Source organism: Clarias gariepinus, chromosome 11 (genome assembly GCF_024256425.1).
Source record: "Clarias gariepinus isolate MV-2021 ecotype Netherlands chromosome 11, CGAR_prim_01v2, whole genome shotgun sequence".
In the NCBI taxonomy this organism is placed as follows: Eukaryota; Metazoa; Chordata; class Actinopteri; order Siluriformes; family Clariidae; genus Clarias; species Clarias gariepinus.
This window is the reverse complement of record NC_071110.1, coordinates 25,319,176-25,338,612: the sequence shown is the minus strand read 5'-3', so window position 1 is coordinate 25,338,612 and position 19,437 is coordinate 25,319,176. Positions and strand designations below refer to the sequence as shown.

The window sequence follows — 19,437 nt, the reverse complement described above, 5'->3', positions numbered from 1 at the left end:
TTTGGATGAATCGTTACAATCCTTTAACAGGAATACAGAATTCCTATTTTTTAATAAATAACATCCAATAACGATCAGAAGCAGAAGCCTAGCTTCATCTACGTCGTGAACGCTCAGGTGCACGCTGCCAAAAGATTTGAGCGAGAAAATCACCGCCATCTGCTTCTATTACCTCGTGTAAAACTCGGCGTTCTGGATCAAAGCAGGCTCGACCCCCCGTGCAGCAACGCATATGGTGTAATCATTTATCTCGCTTTTTAACTTCCTCCCACCTGTTTCTTTTTGCAGAACGAACTAGACTGCATTATAAATTGTAAGAAGCAAGAAAACATGTTAATCGCTGTTTATTTTATTTTAAAAAACCCTAGGAAGCATTAAGCGTACGCGAGGAGACCGTGTCCCCTCCAGTAGTCCCGCTGGGCCTGGCCGAGAGCGCAGTCTGGATGGGTTGTGAGAAAAAAAAGGAACTGGAAGTGCAATTGCTAACAGGAAGAACAGTGTCTGAGACACAGTATGACTGGTATACCAAAAGCATTAGTCAAAGATTCCCTATACACTGCTCAAGCATATCACCACTTTAACCACATCCATCCAGACTTTAATACGCCTTTGGATTCAAAACAAGGGCTCGAAACAAAGCAACATTCCCTACCTCATCAGCTCTTTTATTAGATTTGATCTAAAAAAAAAAACAATAACAAGAAAAAAAATGTATTGGGCTTTTATAATAAACCAGGTTCAAGATCCAAAAGGTCTAGCTGCATAACCCAGGAAAAATAGAGGAATCACTCGCTTCAGGCTAAACAAGCCAAGTTAATGACCAACCAGTTAGAATAACACCGAAGACCAGACGAGTGCTAAGTCAAGCATCGTGTTTTCTCTTCTTCAGCTAAATTCACGCCAAGAAATCGTTTTAAGGAACTGAAAAAAAAACTGACTTTCTAAATCGGGCCCATGGTTTCCTCGAAAAACTGGCAAAGGCGTTCCGCGTTATAGCATATTATTCCTAGCTACAAAGCCTCGTTCAGGCAATTACAACAAAAATAGAACAATCACTCGTAAAGATTAAAAAGTAATAAACAGCCCCCATAAACATCTAATTCTCCACTACTATATGGTGGAGGTATAAAAATGAGTAACATGTCCTAAACAACCATTTAATAGACTTTAAACTGTAATACTCAGACAGTTTTACACACTTTACGTATACTGTACAATCACATGCGTCATGCGCGGACATTGTACGCATCAGACGATTTATAATAAATAAAAATAAATATGTGTAAAGGCGATCTGAACTTTAACCTTACTGTAGGAGCAGCAGTGTCACTCCAGTAATACGTGAATACAGATTACTGATAACGGTTATCACTTCGATTAAAAAAAGATTTCTACAACAGTAAACTATTACCTGTTCTGGTAAGGTAATAAAAACAGGGCATTCCTGAAGACGGGCCGCATTCCTCTAAAAACAAGAAGCATCCGTTTAAGGACATAACGTTTTAGATAGATTTAGTTTGAACTCTTAAGCAACAAGGAATGGGAATCCCATGTGACCAGCCGACATGATTTGATATCGGGATACCCAAGTGCCAATTTGATTAACTTTGCGATTCGGTAAATATCATGATTGATGAGATAGCTAAGAACGTTAATCCAAAGCAGGATACTAAATTATTATTATTATTAGCATTATAATTTGTCAGAGAAACAACCAAAAACAGCCATAAAAACACGTGATCTTATGAATCTGTGCTAACTCTTTGCCTGCGATCCACTTTTTTCTTTCCTTTTTTTGTATTGTTTATTAAAATGAAATAAAATTCAGTTCATATCATCACAGTCCTGACCCTTTACTAACTATATTAACTTGTTACCAGAACACCGTTCGCACTATTCCATGGGCTACCACATGAAGCGTATTTCAGACCTGTAGGAAACATTGGTATAACGTTGCAAATCATGTTCGCAACTTTGACAAAACCTTTCTGATGTCTAGTTAGCACCAGTATGGTTTAATGGAGAATCGTGTGTGTCGTAAGCAGGGAAGTTATGCAATGGCTTTGCAAGCATGCAGGCTAATGAATCCACCCAATAATAAGCTTTCTAACAGCAACCAGTCCATGTGTAGCATTGTCAGCGTGTCATCAGTGTGTGAAACATTGTTACAGCACTGAGACGCATTGCACTACCGTGATTACTTTAAACGCGCGTCCAGAATGTTTGGTTTGAGGGAATTCAACAAACAAAGTTAGAGCTCTTTTTAATGCAACTGGGTTGATTGGTTCATGCTTCAAGACATTAATTGTCCCATATTTTACCACTTCTTTAACACCCACTTTAAAGCTGCCCCCTAAATCATGCGTTACTGCTCTAGCTGAAATATTCCTCACATAATTAATTTTTCTTTCACTCCTCCTCCAAACGTACCATTTCAGTGTTGATGTAAATGAGCCACTGCTGAGCCACGCCCCCAGAAAAACATCAAAGCTAAGAAACATGCCAGAGAAGGGGGTTGAAGAAATCTTCTTATATGAGGTCACAATAGGGGAAAAATTTATTGGCTTGTTTAAGCGCCAATACAAAAATGGAAATGGATTTTCCTCTTCAAAACCGACTAACCGCCTTGCACATTATTGCAGACCATTTAATTACATCTGCATAAGTAATATGGGTCTGAAAGGAAGAAGCAATACCAAGTTGTCTTCTCTTGCGTTGAGTAATGATTAGCATTGTGCATGTAACGTGTACACAATAAGCAACTTTAGCATTGACCCAATAAGCAGAAGAGAGAAAGAGACAGGATGAGTGAATTGGAAATAAATAGATTGTTTTTAAAGCAAGTCTGTTATCTATCAGGGATTGTCCCAAGCCGAGCACTTCCTCTTTCTGCTGCAGGTATTTGCATTGAGCGTCGTGCAGCAATACAAACCACTGCAGAACAGATACAATCACACAGCAGTAAAAATAAGAACAAAAATCTGTCCTACCTAAGCTACAGATCTAGTACATTTGTCACTTTAAAAAGGCACATTAAGTTTAATCGTGCTGATGCCTTCGATGGGCAACAATCTAAAAAGCTTTTTTTTCAACATGACAAACAGTTTCACAACTGCTGAGAGCTTCTGCTTTTAGATGGACCTCCCACGCAGCACGCTTTATGTAGACGTGTTGCTTCTCCTAAGCAAGAATCACTTTTAAAAACAAACGTACAAGCGTCTGGGACCATGGAGAGTCCTGACACACTTCTTTTCTGTATAGACGATTAAATCAATCAGTTTCAGTCACTGGGAAGTGTTTGGACGATTATTGGCAAGTCGTTGGACGAGCCTGGGTGTCGTCTTTATTTAGGCTTAACAGTAAGGTGGTGTGTGAGTCAACTAAGATTTATATGGCTGCTTTGCACTTTTTGTGTTAAAATTGTATGATAATTTGCCCTAATGTCATCAGCAAGACCTGACTTGGGAGACCAGGAAGAGAGAGACAATCCATGCCAAGAACCCGAGTTAAACAACAGAGATCCGGGTTGAATGACTGGGACTTGAGTTACACGGGCAGTAAGTCAATTATATTGGAGCAGTCCAGAATAATTGACTCCAAAGGAAAACTAAAGGAAATGCAAATATACAAGACCCATTAAAACACACCAGCAGTGTAAGAGAATAAATAGGGGGCGAGTTATTTATCAAGCCAAATATCTACCAAATGAAGTTATATGTATGTTTTTTATGCCTTCAATGAACACAAATAGGTGTTATCTTACTGCACACAGCATGTATAGTATCGTGTGCACAAATAAAGACTTGACACTTGACTTGAACATTCAAACGCCTCAGATTCACACTTGGTTTAAATATCATTTGGCCTAGAGTGAACAGGAAAACAGAAGCATGTGGGTGCGTCTACTGAAGAGAAGAGCAAAACCGTACAAGCTTCTGCAACACTTGAACAAAGCCTCGTCAGTTCGGTGGCACCGTGTCTGCCGGTGAGGTGTCTGAATGAAACACGCCCGGGCTCACCTCGGCTGCGAGTTCTCCTCGTACATGCGCTCTTTGCCTTCCTTGAACAAACTGATGGTCTGCTTCGTCTTCTTCGTCAAGTTCTCCATGAAGACGCGGAAGTACTCGTTGTCACCCAGAGTCTCCATCTTGCCCTCGTAACGGGACAGGATGGTGCGAAGATGCTGGTAGGTGTCGGGCAGCAGGTCCAAAATGTACGGAGGACTGTTCTTGAGGGCGAGCTTAGGGTTCTGGCATAATCGCACCACCTATGCAACAACAACAAAAACAAAAAAAATGAGAAAACAACAAGGGTTTGCATCGGTCATCCTTATGCATTATAATTTACATGATGAATGTAAGCTTATACCACGACTTTTAAATGTATACTCTTAAATAAAATACCTTTTGGCCTTGGAATTCTCTTTTTAGGAAAAAACTAAACAAAACGCATAAGTTGAAAAAAATAAATAATTAGTAGACAATTTAGTAATCAACCAACAGCTCTGTGCGTCACGATATCTGATTCAAGACTCAAACATACGGAACTTCTTTAAACCGTTTTGATCGGATGAATTTGCAGTGCGACACTGTAGCTTTCTAGTATACTTTAAAAAAATTAAAATAAAATAAATTAATACAAACAATATAATCGCTGTCAGACTTTACATCTGGTTCTAACCTCTGGCTTAAACAGAAACAAAAAATATTTTTCTTTGAAACTCCTTTTGCCTTTTATCTTTCAGGAACTACACTTGCCAAAAATAGAAACCTCAAAATTAGTCATTATTAATTGTGTAATTCTGTGTAAAAAAAAAAAAAAAACTCACTCAAGTGCACCAACAATTGTTAACTATTGGAAACCAATAGTCGAGGACAGTCGCTTCACTTTAACCACCTTAAAGTGGGCCGCTTGGGCCTCGCACAAAAGCACAAACAGTTTTCTTAGAATGTGGGGAACAATTGTGTATTAAAACAAAGCCATTTGTTAGCACCTCCTCGTGTGAATGATCTTCCAAAACAACACACTGCTTTTAAATCTACACTCATTTTCACAAACACTGCTCACCACGCATGGAAAGAGTGCTTATAAAAGTTACTTTAGACTTCCTGTCAGCTCAGATCAGCCTAGTCATTCTTCTCTGATCTCCGCTCGCAGAATGTTTTTTTGCACCGTTCTGTGTAAACTCTATAGAATGCTGTGTGTGAAAGTCGCAGGAGACCAGCAGTTCCTCAAATAATTAAACCGGTCCATCTGACCCCAGGGCCGCAGTTTAAGTCACAGAGATCACACTTTACCACATTTTGATCGTTGATATTATACGGTGTTCCTATTAAAGTGGCCGGCGACAGTGCGCGGAACCAGTGCATTTTATGTCGGCGCTGTCAGCGCTAAAGATCCATCTTTTTCTATTAAAGACTGATCTTCTGCAACTTTATTTTATTAATATTGGTTAAATTCATGTTTAATTTCAGGTTCTCTTGGCTGCTAAAAATTTTTTTACGATACCAATTTTGGATAAATTATTTATTTATTAATTTATTTATTATTGAAAATCATATAAACCATTAAAACCATATCATATAAAAATCATATATACATATAAATCATGAAAATCATCCCCCCCAATTTTCTGCTTAATATTAGTCATATCCAATTCCTCCCCGTCACTAGGGGGCTCCCCTATTAGGGCTACTACTACCACTCAGTTGGGAGGGCCGACGACTATCACACGTTTTCTCCGAACCACGTGACACCTGCTCACTCACGCACCGTTGTGGGTGGCGTAACACACTCTGAGGACAGCAGTATCCGCTCCTTTTGCTTGCGTGAGCTCACAGACACCCCTGGTTGATAAAGTACCTCATATCCCTCCCATGAGAGAGCTCGGCCAATCAGCTTTCTCTAGACCTCCGGCTGCGAGAGGTTACAGCATCACCCGGGAATCGAACTTGCGATTTATCGATAGGGCGATAGAACAGAACATTGAATCATAAAATAACTTTTACAATTTTTACAAGTTAGCGATAGCTAACGACTTTTTTTGTACAAATAAATCCAACCTTTGAGACATAAACTGCTGCACATGCAAAGTATGTGCTGCTATTATCGACGTGATGTGATGGTACATCCCACCCTGAGAGCTTAAGCTACAGATGGCTATAAGAGGATAACGGAATTCGAAATTGGCCGATCAAGCAACATCTTTTATTGCTGGTGTTTAAAAATTTGTAAAGAGCTCCGGTAGGCTAGCTCGGCTTTAAAGATTATTTTGACACATTACAGGTTATTTTAAAACTCGGCATAAATTTCCAACTATGAATATACTACTTGTAATATTGAAATTTAAATTCCTATGCGATAGGTTGTGCAGTGCTACACACTAGGAACGAAGTTCTGCCGCACCAGCGGCATCTAAAGGCAATGCCGCTGTGGCCAACATGTCTGGTCTTTCATGCTACTAATATTTTGACAGAAATATGCTTTAAATATCCTCATACCGTAAACAGGAAGAAAGCGATTAAAGCATCTAAAGAAAATCTATTTTAGCAGTTTGGATCGATTCCACAATCTAATCAGGTCGTCTGGAGCTCACAGTAGCACAACCATGAGATATCTGGAGATAGGATGATCCGGAGATACTGTGCTATTGACAATCTCAGAAAACATATTCATTACACATTCATTTATCACACATGCATTACTGCACAGTAAAATTCTTTATTCTTCGCATATCCCCGCTTTTATTAGGAGGCTGGAGTCAGAGTGCAGGGTCAGCCGTTACATCCTCTGGAGACCCGGACTCTACTGTTGTGTACACTACAATTTCTACTGGGTGTTTCTCTTTATTTATAGCTGATAAAAATAAATTTAAATCAAGTTAGGTCTTCAACCAGATAAAAGTTTGGCAGAAGAATTCTACCCAACAGTCTAAGAGTCCTAGGAAGATGGTATAAGGAGATATTTATAAAGTAAGGAGAAAATGTGTGGACTCATATGGGGTCATTAAGCTCTTAAGAGGATATGATTCCCCTGGAGCTGGACAGGGTTAAGGGCCTTGCTCAAGGGCCCAACAGCGACAACCTGGTGGAGCCGGGGCTAGAACCTTCTTATCCGAAACTCCATAATTCACTGATCTACCATCATTCATAATGTCTGTACAAAACACCTAACCAAATCTGTTTATTTCAAGTTAGTTCAGGGCAAAATTTCTGTACCTCCCAGCTTTTGCCTTACTTAACTCCCGCCTTCTGCATTGTGATTGATTACAAGCCTTCTGTTCCATCTATTACTGGATCATTCTTAACCGAGCATAAAAGACGGGCCGATTGTAAAGTAAGCAGCCGGGACATTAACATTTCACACAGTTTACCTAAGGCAATGTCATGAATATTTATTTAGTATTACATCTCATTTTAAAATACTTTTAGGTTATTAAATAAGACCGTCTGTTAACGAAGTAGTATTTTTTGCTAGTTTAAATGCAAACAACGACCCGAAAAGTCTATAAGCGACTTGCTGAAAGTTTGTGTTATTTCACAAATCGATTCGCCTAAGCACTGTCGACGTTTGTCGGAAACAAGAAACTAAAAATAAAGCAAAAGTTCGCAAGTTAGTTCAACACTTTGAGGATAAAAAAAATTTTGCAAATCAAGTTAGTTTTTTTATAGAACTTTTAAAAAATTGCAGCCTCGGTTCCCATTTTAAACTGTGAAAAACTGTTTGCTTACTGTAAGCATCTTTTATTTGCCACACTTGAGTATGCTGTACTCTGGAGCTCATCTCCCTCCAAGCTTTTTACACCCTCATGACCGTGTTGGTTGCTTGTCCTGAATAATCCTAGTGACACAAGCGTCTACTCAACACATGCTGGGTATTATAGTGACTCAATTAAAAAGATGCACAATAATGTCACAAGCGCTTCTAAATTGTTGGCTAATGTTTGACCGTGGCATCTGTAGAGAGTAAAATCTTCACGTTTCTTGAGCAGAGATCAAAGTCCAGAATGCTAATCATTTCGAATCTTTTCCGAAATCCTGAAAACGAGACATGTCACTTACCGCTGTCATTGTAAATATCTGGTATATAATTAACTAAAAAAATCATTACTTGATTATATGTGCCTTTTAAAATAATAATAAAAAAAATTATTTAAAAACTAGCCTTAATATTCTTCTACAACTTGTTGCTGGTATGTCGTTGTATAATCTGTAAACTGGCTGCTGTAATGTTAAAATTTCCCTTTGAGATTAATAAAGAACTCCATCTCTCTGTCCGTCCGTCCCTTACCTACTGTACCCATCCATCTAGTTACCTGCCCATGTTTTACATGTGTTTTGCACTTCACTGTTGAAACAATAGTCAATTTGCCTGTCTAAGGTGACCATCCATCCATCCAGGCTCATGTCTCTGCTAGGGGGAAACTATGTAGCTGTAGGATTTAACCGCTCACATTTGAGACTTGAATTAAAAAGTGACGATTGTCTCCGTGTTGTTTCGTTCATGGCTAATACAAGCTACAAAGCTCCATCCCAAATCTCTTACTAACCCCTGAACAAAGGGAACTACTTGGTGAGTGGAACAAGGGATTGTACACCCTACACATACATTTTCCCATTTTACACTATTTGGGATTCAACCTCAGCATTGACCCGGCTACAAGAAAAGCATCACTGGATGAGCGAACACTATTGTTAGCACATGCCACAAAAATGCAGAAGGAATCACATATTTAACATTTGTTAACATAGCAAATCAAACATCTGAAAAACAGTATATTTATTAAGATTCTTCATTTATTTACAAGTAATTATTTCTATTCTGAATATAAAATATAAAATAAACCCCTAACATGACCATCAAGGAAAATACACAGTAGCCGAACGTAGGTTAGCGGTGCTCCTGTTGTCCGCCGTCGGGCCTGACATCGCGGTAGCCTGCAAAAGGTTTGTTGAGTTGGTAACGGAGTCATAACCGAATTTGAGCTGCAGTTTGTTGTACATCTCTTTCAAAGATAAAGCTGATTAAAACGCTAAATAATTTTATAAGTGAGGGGAAGAAGAGCAGAATCAAGTTGTTTTCCACCATCAAGACATGCAACGACAGATGTAAGGTGATCTTTGTGACGTTTTTCCACTTGCATTGTTACAAAAAAAATTTTATGGAAAAGTCAAAAAAAAATTTATCCAGATAGCCATTTGTCAAGCCTCTGCTATGTTTTATGGAAACACAACTACACGCGATGCAATCACAACTTCCTCTTTTTAAAACGCACTTACCAACAGCCTAAGGACGAATAGCCCGCACTGTGCTTGCTTCTCAGGCCTACTCTGCTTGCTCTGCGTCGTCATCTCCTCTACTATCTATCGAGAAGGAAAGTGAGATTTGCTCGCCATCACGGTACCAGTGGAGGAGGTGGACGGTTCTTATCCGTTCAGGGATAAACTGTGTCGAACTGTGTGCAAGACCACAACAGATCCCATCTTCATCCTTATAGCTGATGCACTCCCAAAACATGAGCTAGTACAGCCCTGACAAGCCAGAGATAACGCTGCTGTCACGACATGTCCTCCGAAATTTATCAGTAAGCATGCATGTAACTCCACGTAGACGCAGAGACGCTACCTCACTCATGCATATATGTATGTGAATGCACATACTTCCACATAGCGTGCTCTCAAGTTAGAGCTTGGATTTCTTTCTCCCCCTTTTTTTTTTTTTAAGTCTGAGAACAATAACAAAATATATGCATTAAAGCTTCACCGTCCAGTTTCACTCTGCTGCAAGATTTGCTCGGAGAACTCAAACAGTGGGCTTTTTGTTTTTTTTACCAAACAAAAGCCATCAAATCAACTGACAAACTTGTGATAGCCACAACCGCTTCGTCGCAACACTGGGGACATGATGCAGCAGCAACACAAAGCAGAACTCTCTCCAACCATGAGAAGTTGATTATTTTCCAAAAAGCACATGCTTCTGCATGCTTTATCTTTTAAAACTGTTGCAGTTTAACAACACTAAGATCATATGTTAGTTTGCACTAAGGTTGCAAACTTCACTTTCTTCTTAGCACTCAAACGATCAATAACAATTTCATGATAATTATAAATTAAACGATAACCAAGTGCACATATCCTTATATCAAAATCCAGTGTTTGCCCCATAGACACTTTCACAATGGCTGCCTACAGTAGCAATAATAAATCATGGAGGTAATGGATGGTCCTGTAAAACCCTCGGGTTTCTCTTTGTCTTCAAAATAATTCTCTTTATTCCCTAAATAGTCTCAAAGAAAAGAAAAAAAGATTTTATTTGTTTGCATATTTGTCGTACTTAAGCGTTCAGATCAACAAACAAAATCTTATTACGCAAAGACAACCCGAGTGAATACAAAACACAATTTTTAATTAAGGATAAAAATGTCCATAACGTACCGCACCCCATGAGAAATCATGAATGAACAGTGTATTTGGGAAGCCGAGTTAAATTTCACTCGCCACACCCAGGCCTGATTACTACCAGACCTGTTGAATCAAGAAATCACTTTAATAGAACCTGTCCAACCTTAAAATTCTTTTCAATTAAATTTTATTTATATAACGTTTTTAACAATGGTCAGTATCTCAAAGCAGTTTCACATAATGAAAAGAAAGCATGCTAAAAGACCTCAAAAAGCAAAAAGAAATTCAATAACAGATGAGAAACAAATAAAAAATTTAGAAATTCAGGAAAGGTCCAACTATTTTTTTTTACAGAAGAGATATTGCATGCAATTAAACATCCTAGCTAGGGCTGGGCGATTTGGCCTAAAATCAAAATCGCGATTAATTGAACATTTTAACTCGATTGCGATTAATGAACGATTATTTTATTTATTTATTTTGCCCTTATAACACGTGATTGTGCTTTAAGTGTTGAAACAAACTGGTGGTGTTACCTTTGGGCGTCGAAGCTGTTTTTCTACAGTATCTACATCTGACTTCATTTTGTTCAGTGTCATCCTTACTGAAGCCAAAATGTGTCCAAATAACGGAGACTGCATTTTTCTTTGGTACAAGCTGCCCTTGTTGCTCAGTTGTCTGTGTTTAAGCTCTCCATGCTTGACATGTTGGCGAAATAACGCAACGGAGCGGGGTCACGTGACTCCACACGCGGTAATGTTTTTAAAGGTAAAGTAATCGAAATAATCGGCCTGGGAAAATTTAATCGATTATGGGTTCTAATTGTCGATTCCGATTACTTTTCGATTAATCGACCAGCCCTAATCCTAGTGCTGTTGTACTCTATATCAGCACTCATTAAATGCTTCTCGTCCAATCTGATTACTTACTCAGAAATAACTATCGTATAAAGCAGTTTTAAATAGCAGCCTCACGTCACAAGGGAAAAAAATAATAAAATCTTGTCAAGACACCGAAACACCTCAAAGTGCAAAGTTATTCATCCTGGAGATAGATGACGGAAAAATAACCTTTCAGAAAATATTGAAAACGCAATATGGAACTGCAATTATGTAAATCACTGAAGAAAAAAAATACGGCAATTTAAATGACAGGCAATATATACATACTTTGAAATCTATATGGAGTTATGTAATTGTTTTTTTTTATATTATTATTTCGTGTTGATAAATACTGGCAAACATCCTTTCATGGAGATCATTTGGTAGCCTAGATAAATAAGTTTAAATACAAAATGGTACATTTAATACCAAAATAATCACCATGCAATTTTTTTTCAAATCATACGGCCATATATTTAGCCTTAAATTACGCGATTTTTCGGTCATCTGTCGCGCCCCTGAAAACTGTTAATTATTTAACATGAACCCATGATTTGAATTATAGCTGCATTGTGGTAGCAAGTTGGTGTTGTGGGCTCAAAACTCTATTACATTAGAAAGAAAGAAAGGAGGAAAGAAAGAAAACTACATGCAAACCTTTGGCCTACTTGAATGTCAGCAAGTTTTTTAACATTTAAATCATCCCTACAAGCAAAGAAATACAGACACCACCCAGTCTGGCAGCGATTACAAAATGTTGACAAAAGTCTGACTCTAAAGCAAGACCAGAACTGAACGTCTGTTCAGGGACTGGAACCAACTTTTCATTCTTCGAGAACTGTGGTTGATCTCGAGGCTATCCTGGGATTACAGCACGCAAGGACAAAACCCCTGAGGACACCGGTTCAAAAGACGTTCATGTGCTAGCTCATGACGTGTGATGACCAAGTAGCTGATCTATAAACTGAGATACTGGGAAACTGAAAGTCAATGTCGCTTGGACTTGAACATATGAGGCCGCTGCACTCCCCACAACAACTTCATGTCATCCCCTGAAACCTACACAGATCGCTAAATTCACCATTCATCCTTAATTCAAAGACATAATCTGAACATGCCACCACAGCAGTTACTTTAAGGGGGACAGACAATACCCCCAAGGGATCACACATAGCTTTAGGCACTGTTTTATTAAAGATCACAGGGATGCATATGACAGATTCGGCAGTACAGTCTAGGAAACGACACGGAAAAAACGACTCCCAATCTAAAGCTTTATTTGATTTGTTCTTCCTCTTTTATATTCCCTAAACAAACTGCATTCAAATACAGGCAAATGGCTATGGTGGTAGTTAAACTGGATAAACGCATGCAGCTTGAGCGGGACGGAAATGTTAAGACGGCCATCACAAGACGCGTTAGACTAGGACTTCCTTTTTGTGGGGCGACGAAAAAAAAAAAGAAGAAAAAAAAAAAAGGATGCTTAAACCGAACAGAAAACCATTTGTCAACATATTATATTTGTTACAGAAGTAGTGTTTACACCATTAAACACACTCCATTAAACATACTTCAAGTGTGCAAAGAAAAAAAAAAAAAAAAAGGAAAAACTGGAAGGAAATAAATAACCTTACTGTATGTCTAAACTAATGATAAGCCTGAAGAAATCAAAGAGCAGCCATTTATTAACAAAGAGATAGAAACAACAGGAAACAAACAGTAAATTATTTAGCCGGGCATTTCTATCAGAGTCCCTAAGCGTCTAATCTCGGGATATGGGTAATGTTACTGCTTAGCTTCACCAGCGACTCAAGAATAAACTGCAAGACTTTTGAGTCAGAGGTACTTCCGGGCTCACAAGCTTACCTGTGGTTAGTTTTATTTATATACGAACAGAAATAACTGAGAAAATCCCCAGCATCAGGTAAATTTCATATATACACTATATCCATAAAATGTATAAAATTTCAGACATATGGGATACACTGATACATATCCCTACATACATGTATTAATAAAATAAGAATTATATAATTTCAGACTTGTGGGAAACATTGATGCACAAACATACATGTATGTTTCCCACAAGTCTTAAATTATATAATTTCAGACTATATATATATTTCCTTATGTATACATGTGGTTAGCACAACAGGGTGGCATTGCCAGTCAGCACAAAAGTGGTCTACTATATACAACCAACAACAAATATGCATGACCTTAAACGCATTTTTTATTTATTTGATACATTTTTTCATTTTACATTCATTGTGTAAATATATACACTATAAAAATACAGTATGTATTACACATACACATGTATATAAAGATATGTATGTATATATACAAGGATTGTGCAGTAAAGAGTGACGAATCCTTTTTTCAGCACAAACTAGGTTCAGTTTAACCAAAAGCACACATGACTGAGCAACAAATTCAAAAATGGGTCAAAGATGTAGCACGGATTCATAAGATCGCATCTTTTTGTGGTTGTTTTCCGTTGTTTCTGTGACCAAATAATAATACTAATATTAATTCAACTGAAGCTGGAGGACTTTCTCATTAGTTCTGTTAATTCAAATGAAACGGGAACACTTGAGTATGTGTATGTATAGGTACATAGATATAGTTTGCATGAAATTTAATAAACTAATGCTGGGGGATTTATTCATTTATTCTGTTAGTTCAAATGGAAAAAACAGGCAGCACGTCAACACTCAGGACACGTAGCAAAAGACTTAAATATCACTTAAGACATATGGAACTTATACAGGTTTGAAAAATGGGATTTAAAATATAATTTTGCGTCACATATTAAGATAGAATTTGATGGTCAGGCTGAAGCTCCTAGTTGTGCATATAATATAAGCGTATAAAAGGTAAGAGGTTTTACACAGGTTATTTCTGACGTTATGTGCAGCCATGTTGAGCTGACATCTACGTAAATGAGAGGGGAAAAAACTCGAATCTAAGGGGGGAAGAAAACAGGCTGACTTCGGATGCCGTGGTCTTTCATGTTGTGACTGTCAAAAAAAAAAGTTTATTGAATATTGCAAAAATAGTAACAGCTCCATCACCGGTGGTGAATGTTGCAAACGATAGTTAAAAAATATATCATTTAAATATCCCACACTATGGCACTATTAACTAGTAAAAACATTATTAACTTAATAAAATCCTTTTTTTTTACCCTCTTTCATCCCACCAATCATCGCCCATATCTAAAACAGACAACACGACCTGTGATTGAAACAGAACCCAAAAACCACGTAATCGAAGCACACGTGACTGACTAACTCCTTGATGATCCCCAGTCATCCCCAAAGAAAACATCCATTAAACTGATATGACTTCCAAAGAATAGATACGGCTAAGGCTCCGATATGACTACAGCCATGACCTCAACCCCAAGCTGAAGGCACTCCAGGCCTCGTCCCATGACATCAGCACCCGACCTCACCAAGCCTCTTGTAGCTGAATGAATGCGATTCTCTATAGGCAGAAAAGTGGAGGTTATTATGAGAGGAAAATGAACTACATCCTGAATCTGAAGTTTAAAAAGAAGGAACTATAAGTGTTCTGGTCAGGTGACTACAAACTTTCAGACATGTAGTGTATTAAATAAAAACCCATCATAAGAGAAGTATAGAGTGGACTTCAGAAGAGCTAAAGCTATTTAGCGATGACCACCTTGAACGTGTTAATCACTGATTGAAAACTTGCTAGATCCGTCTTTTTTGGTAGAGATGAAGAAATGGCATGAAAACTTGCAACAATATCAACATGTGGTCAGAATGGCATAGAGGGAACACTGAAATAGATTGACCGAAAAAAGGGTGTCAACTTGGACGCCATTGAAAGGTCAGCTGTTAACTGAAATGCTAGAGTTCTCCTTCTAGTTCTTATCTGAAATGATCCCAAGCAGAACCCGTTCTGAAATTCACGTTCATACCAGAAATGCCAAGTTATAAGGTCTCTTCCTGAACAAAATCAGCACATCACTCAGGGTGTGATAGAAGCGTGATTGAAAAACTTTTTTTCCCTTTCCCTGAACTGCTCGTGATCTTAGTTCTGCTTTTCATCTAAAAAGAGTAAACATAACTAAATCTCCATGTTAAAAAAAACAAAAAATTTTAAAAAACATCCGGTGCACCGATCGAGATACAAACTTGGTCGAAACATGACAAAAACGCATAACGCAGCGCTTGCCTTGTTTGTTCTCAAGACATGAGTGCAATCATGTCTTCTGTCAGCACTCACAAACACTTCTCTCTTTTTTTTCCCCTCACGTATTGGTGAGAATCTCACCGGAAACACAAGGTCAACATGTAACCACAATTCTTTCCATGACCTGCAGTTCTGCTCTGAGCGTTAAAAGCCACCGAGACGTACCGAAATAATGATGGAAAAATAATGATAACACTGGATTGATTACAAACACGTCGTTTTATCTGAACGCTTACTTGACTGGTTGTTGTTAAACCGCCGTTAACAATTACCCTTTTTAAAAGGCAAACAATAGAGCAAAAAAAAATATTATATATGAAAGCAGAAACAAGAGTAAGCTGTTTAGATAGGGTTCGTTCCTAAAACCTTACTGTAATCACAGGATCAACCTGAGTGATTGCTACATACAGGTAGACGGAGCTGCCTTAATAACAGACCATGTCCGTCATGCGATAATCTAGTCATGTGACCTGATCACTAAGCCAACCTATTGTATTTTTTCAGGATTTTAGTGTTATGCTGTATGCTTTATAAGAATATATGCGTTTATTTTTGGGGCAAGCGGATGCCACAGGCTTCCTTAAAAAGAAAATTTAAAATCCAGAGTGAAATTGCCCTTGATTGATTAATACAACCGCCAATAGTGTTCAGAAAACACCACACCTCTATGACAAATCCAAACAAACCTGACAGTATTATGTAGTATTAGTGAACTAGCTAAATATAGAAATGAGATTAATGAAGGTTTTTTTTGTTTTTCCAACTTGCACCTTGTTGATGGAGGCTTTTTTTTTGCTCAGTGGTAGCTTTCTCAGGTTCGATTCATACACCTCAGACAGCCGGTCCCAAGCCCGGATAAAAATGGGAGGGTTGCGTCAGTAAAACTGTTGCCAAGTTGTGTGCTGACTGGATGGTCCGCTGTGGCGACACCTCTAAGGGAGCAGCCGAAAGACTTACAACAAGTCCTTGTTGATTTCAACTAGGATGATATTGTGTAGATGATAAAATAGTGTGCTCTTTTATTACTATTAGCACCATTATTATTATGATTAGGATCTGCAGGCATATGCATCCGATGTGTCTCGGTAAATAAAAGATCAAATATTGGAAGTTGTGAATATTTAACATTGCACATTACGGTTGATGAGATCTGAATGGTGTACTGTATAAAGATTTCAAAAATCTGAATTCTCGATCAGCCGAACAGTGCCTGTAACATAAGCACAAACGTTACATTCTCAGTCATGGGACGGTTGCAAAACGAGGGAGAGGGGAAAAAAAAGTAAGGAAAATCCTGCTATACAGAGCAAAGCCCCACCTTCAGAGGTGGGACATACGAGTCGAGAGCATTTAATTGGACGAAAACACGACGAGTACAAGATGAGTCATCAAAAAGCAGTTGGGTTTTTTTTTTTTTCCTGAAAGCAACAAATTATTAATTGGGAATAAAGCATAAAAAGTTTATTTTATTTTATTGAATTGTTTGTTTACGACTCGTTCTGCGAAAAAACTAACTGATTTCAGGAGTGTTTTAAAGAAGCGATCGAGGAGAAGGAGAAGTGCATGAGTGTCAGAGCTGTGAGATGTTTGTGATCCTGTTGCTTTGGTCAAAGTGGAAATCAGGAATCGTGTTTTAGCAAGTGAGAAGAGACTCCAGACCAAGCAGGATCATTCTAGCTATAAGAGCTAACAGTGGGATGTGATGTGATGTGACTATACGAACACACACCCATCCCCAAACCTCCATCTCACTATCTGATGATCTGATCAACATCTAAACCTTGCTGCTAGCTGATTGTATCTGGGATCAAAGTCAAAGAGCTCATCACACAGGCCAAGCTAAGCTAGCCGAGTTAGCCTGCATGCTAGCACCCAAGACTGGGCCATGTCACGATCGAGCCTCGTTCCCTCCACCGTGAACCGGGAGATCACGAGCTTACCTTGTCCATGAGTTTCCAACATTTCTCCACGGTCTTTTTGTCCACAGCCCCGGGCTGGTGATGGGAGTGGTGGAGGTGATGGTGAGGCTGAAACGCGTCCTTCATCATGCCAATCAGCCCGCCGCCTTTCTTCAAATTTCCTGCCATGTTTCAGCTCCTGGGACTCGGACAGCGTGAGCGCTGCTGCCTGGGGTGGTGCCGGAGCTGCTGCTGGTTGCTGGGGGCAGAAATCTGTCCCTTGTTTGCTTAGTCCAGGCTGGGATTGGAGTGGAAAAAACCCCCCGGTGAGGACAGCGCCCGAGTGCACTTCGAGCGAGGGTCCTTCGTCGGGGGGAGAAGAAGAAACCTCTACCGACCCGAGGGTGCCATTAAATCCCCTCTGCAGCAGTGATCCGCGCTGTCATCGGCCTTGGTGCACACGTACAACCGCCCCACGGAAATATACACACCGCGGACTAATTATTAGGTCTGCTACTTTTTCACCAAGAAACAAATGCGTCTTTTCAACGCCACCCTGTGCGCACTGGTTCCCGTTTCCCCCCCCACTTTGTCTCCCGCAACGGGAAGTTCAGCTCACAGCAGGAGGGGGGCTGAGCCAGCCGAGTAGCACAGAGCAGCCCCGAGACGTCGCTTTCAACCAGAAACACGCCGTATTTACAGCACAATAGACAATCAACTGATAACGCCTGCTATAGATGAAGAGCAGATAAAGAAATACATCTGAAGACACGAACGCCGCCTTCACGCGCCCCCCCCTCTGACGAGTTGGTTAGGAACACACTTCCTGTTCGTCCTCTTCCGCCTCTCAGCTCGTCGCCTGTACTGTGCGAGGGACCGCCCACTCTCGAAGCCACTCCCACCCATACCACGCCCCCTCCCACACCACGCTTCGGCTGTGACAGAAGAGCCACACACAAACCTGCAAAGTATTTCTTTAGATCACTGTACTATAAAGTACTTTTTTTTTTTTTTTTAAAGAAGATATATATAATACCGTTTTCTAAAACATCCACAATCATGACATTGGCTCTCGCACTTATCCTGGACACTTATGAACACATTCATGTGTTTTATTCTTGGATCATGCACACAAGTCATTCAATAATAAGTCACTTTCATGCATATTTGCACCCCCCCCCCCCCAGTCATTTTTCTTTATTTACACAAAAATTTTCATGTTTTCTATATTTTTCTATTGCACAGAATATTTTTATTCATACAGAAATATTTTTACTTTATTTTTACCTAGCTAAATTTTATTTTCTATTGTATTTCTTTTTATTCATATTTATTTCTTATAAATAAGCTTCTACTTTTAAGGTCACTGGCGGTCATTGTAAGAATTTCACTGCATATTGAAATATTTGAATTAGATATAAAAAGGAACTATAATGATACTAAGGTCATTTTGACTGTCACTTTGCACCTCCTGGGTCCGGGTTCGAATTCCAATTTTGGGTCTGTGTGCATGGAGTTTGCATGTCCTCCCCATGCTTGATGGGGTTTTCTCCAGGAACTCTGGTTTTCTCCCACAATTCAGAAGACATGCAGATTAGGCTAAATGGTGTTACCTAATTGCCCATAGTGTGTGTGTGTGTGTGTGTGTGCGCGCACCCCGTGATGGATTGGCACCCCATCCAGGGTGTACCCCACCTCGTGCCCTAACTCTCCTGGGATAGGTTCCAGGCCCCTTACGACCCTGTATACAGAATAAAGCAATATAATCCATGATTCCAATCCATCACAGGGCACACACACACTACAGCGATTTGGGAACACCAATTTATTATGTGCACTTTTACAGTAATACATGGTTATTTAATAGTTAAATTTATTCTTGTAGATGTGACAGTAAGGAAAATGTAACTAGTTCTTGTAGGTCTGCAGGTCCTATACTTGCTTAGTGGTAAACTGTACACAACTGTACTGTAAAGCACAAATATCTTTCAGCTCTTTGTTCATAGAAGCTAAATATTATATGGCATAACG

General features: G+C 39.1%; 1 protein-coding gene across 1 annotated transcript in view; it reads right to left on the bottom strand.

The window, feature by feature from the left end:
- The window catches only part of cbl (Cbl proto-oncogene, E3 ubiquitin protein ligase), a 48,656-nt gene extending 30,412 nt beyond the window's left edge, over positions 1 to 18,244 (bottom strand). The window contains exons 1-2 of the mRNA XM_053507846.1: positions 17,449 to 18,244; positions 4,020 to 4,267 (exon numbers count right to left, since the gene is read on the bottom strand). Coding sequence (XP_053363821.1) covers positions 4,020 to 4,267; positions 17,449 to 17,595 — 395 coding nt within the window. The 5' untranslated portion in view covers positions 17,596 to 18,244. The remainder of the gene's footprint in view (positions 1 to 4,019; positions 4,268 to 17,448) is intronic.
- Between the last annotated feature and the right edge of the window lie 1,193 nt (positions 18,245 to 19,437).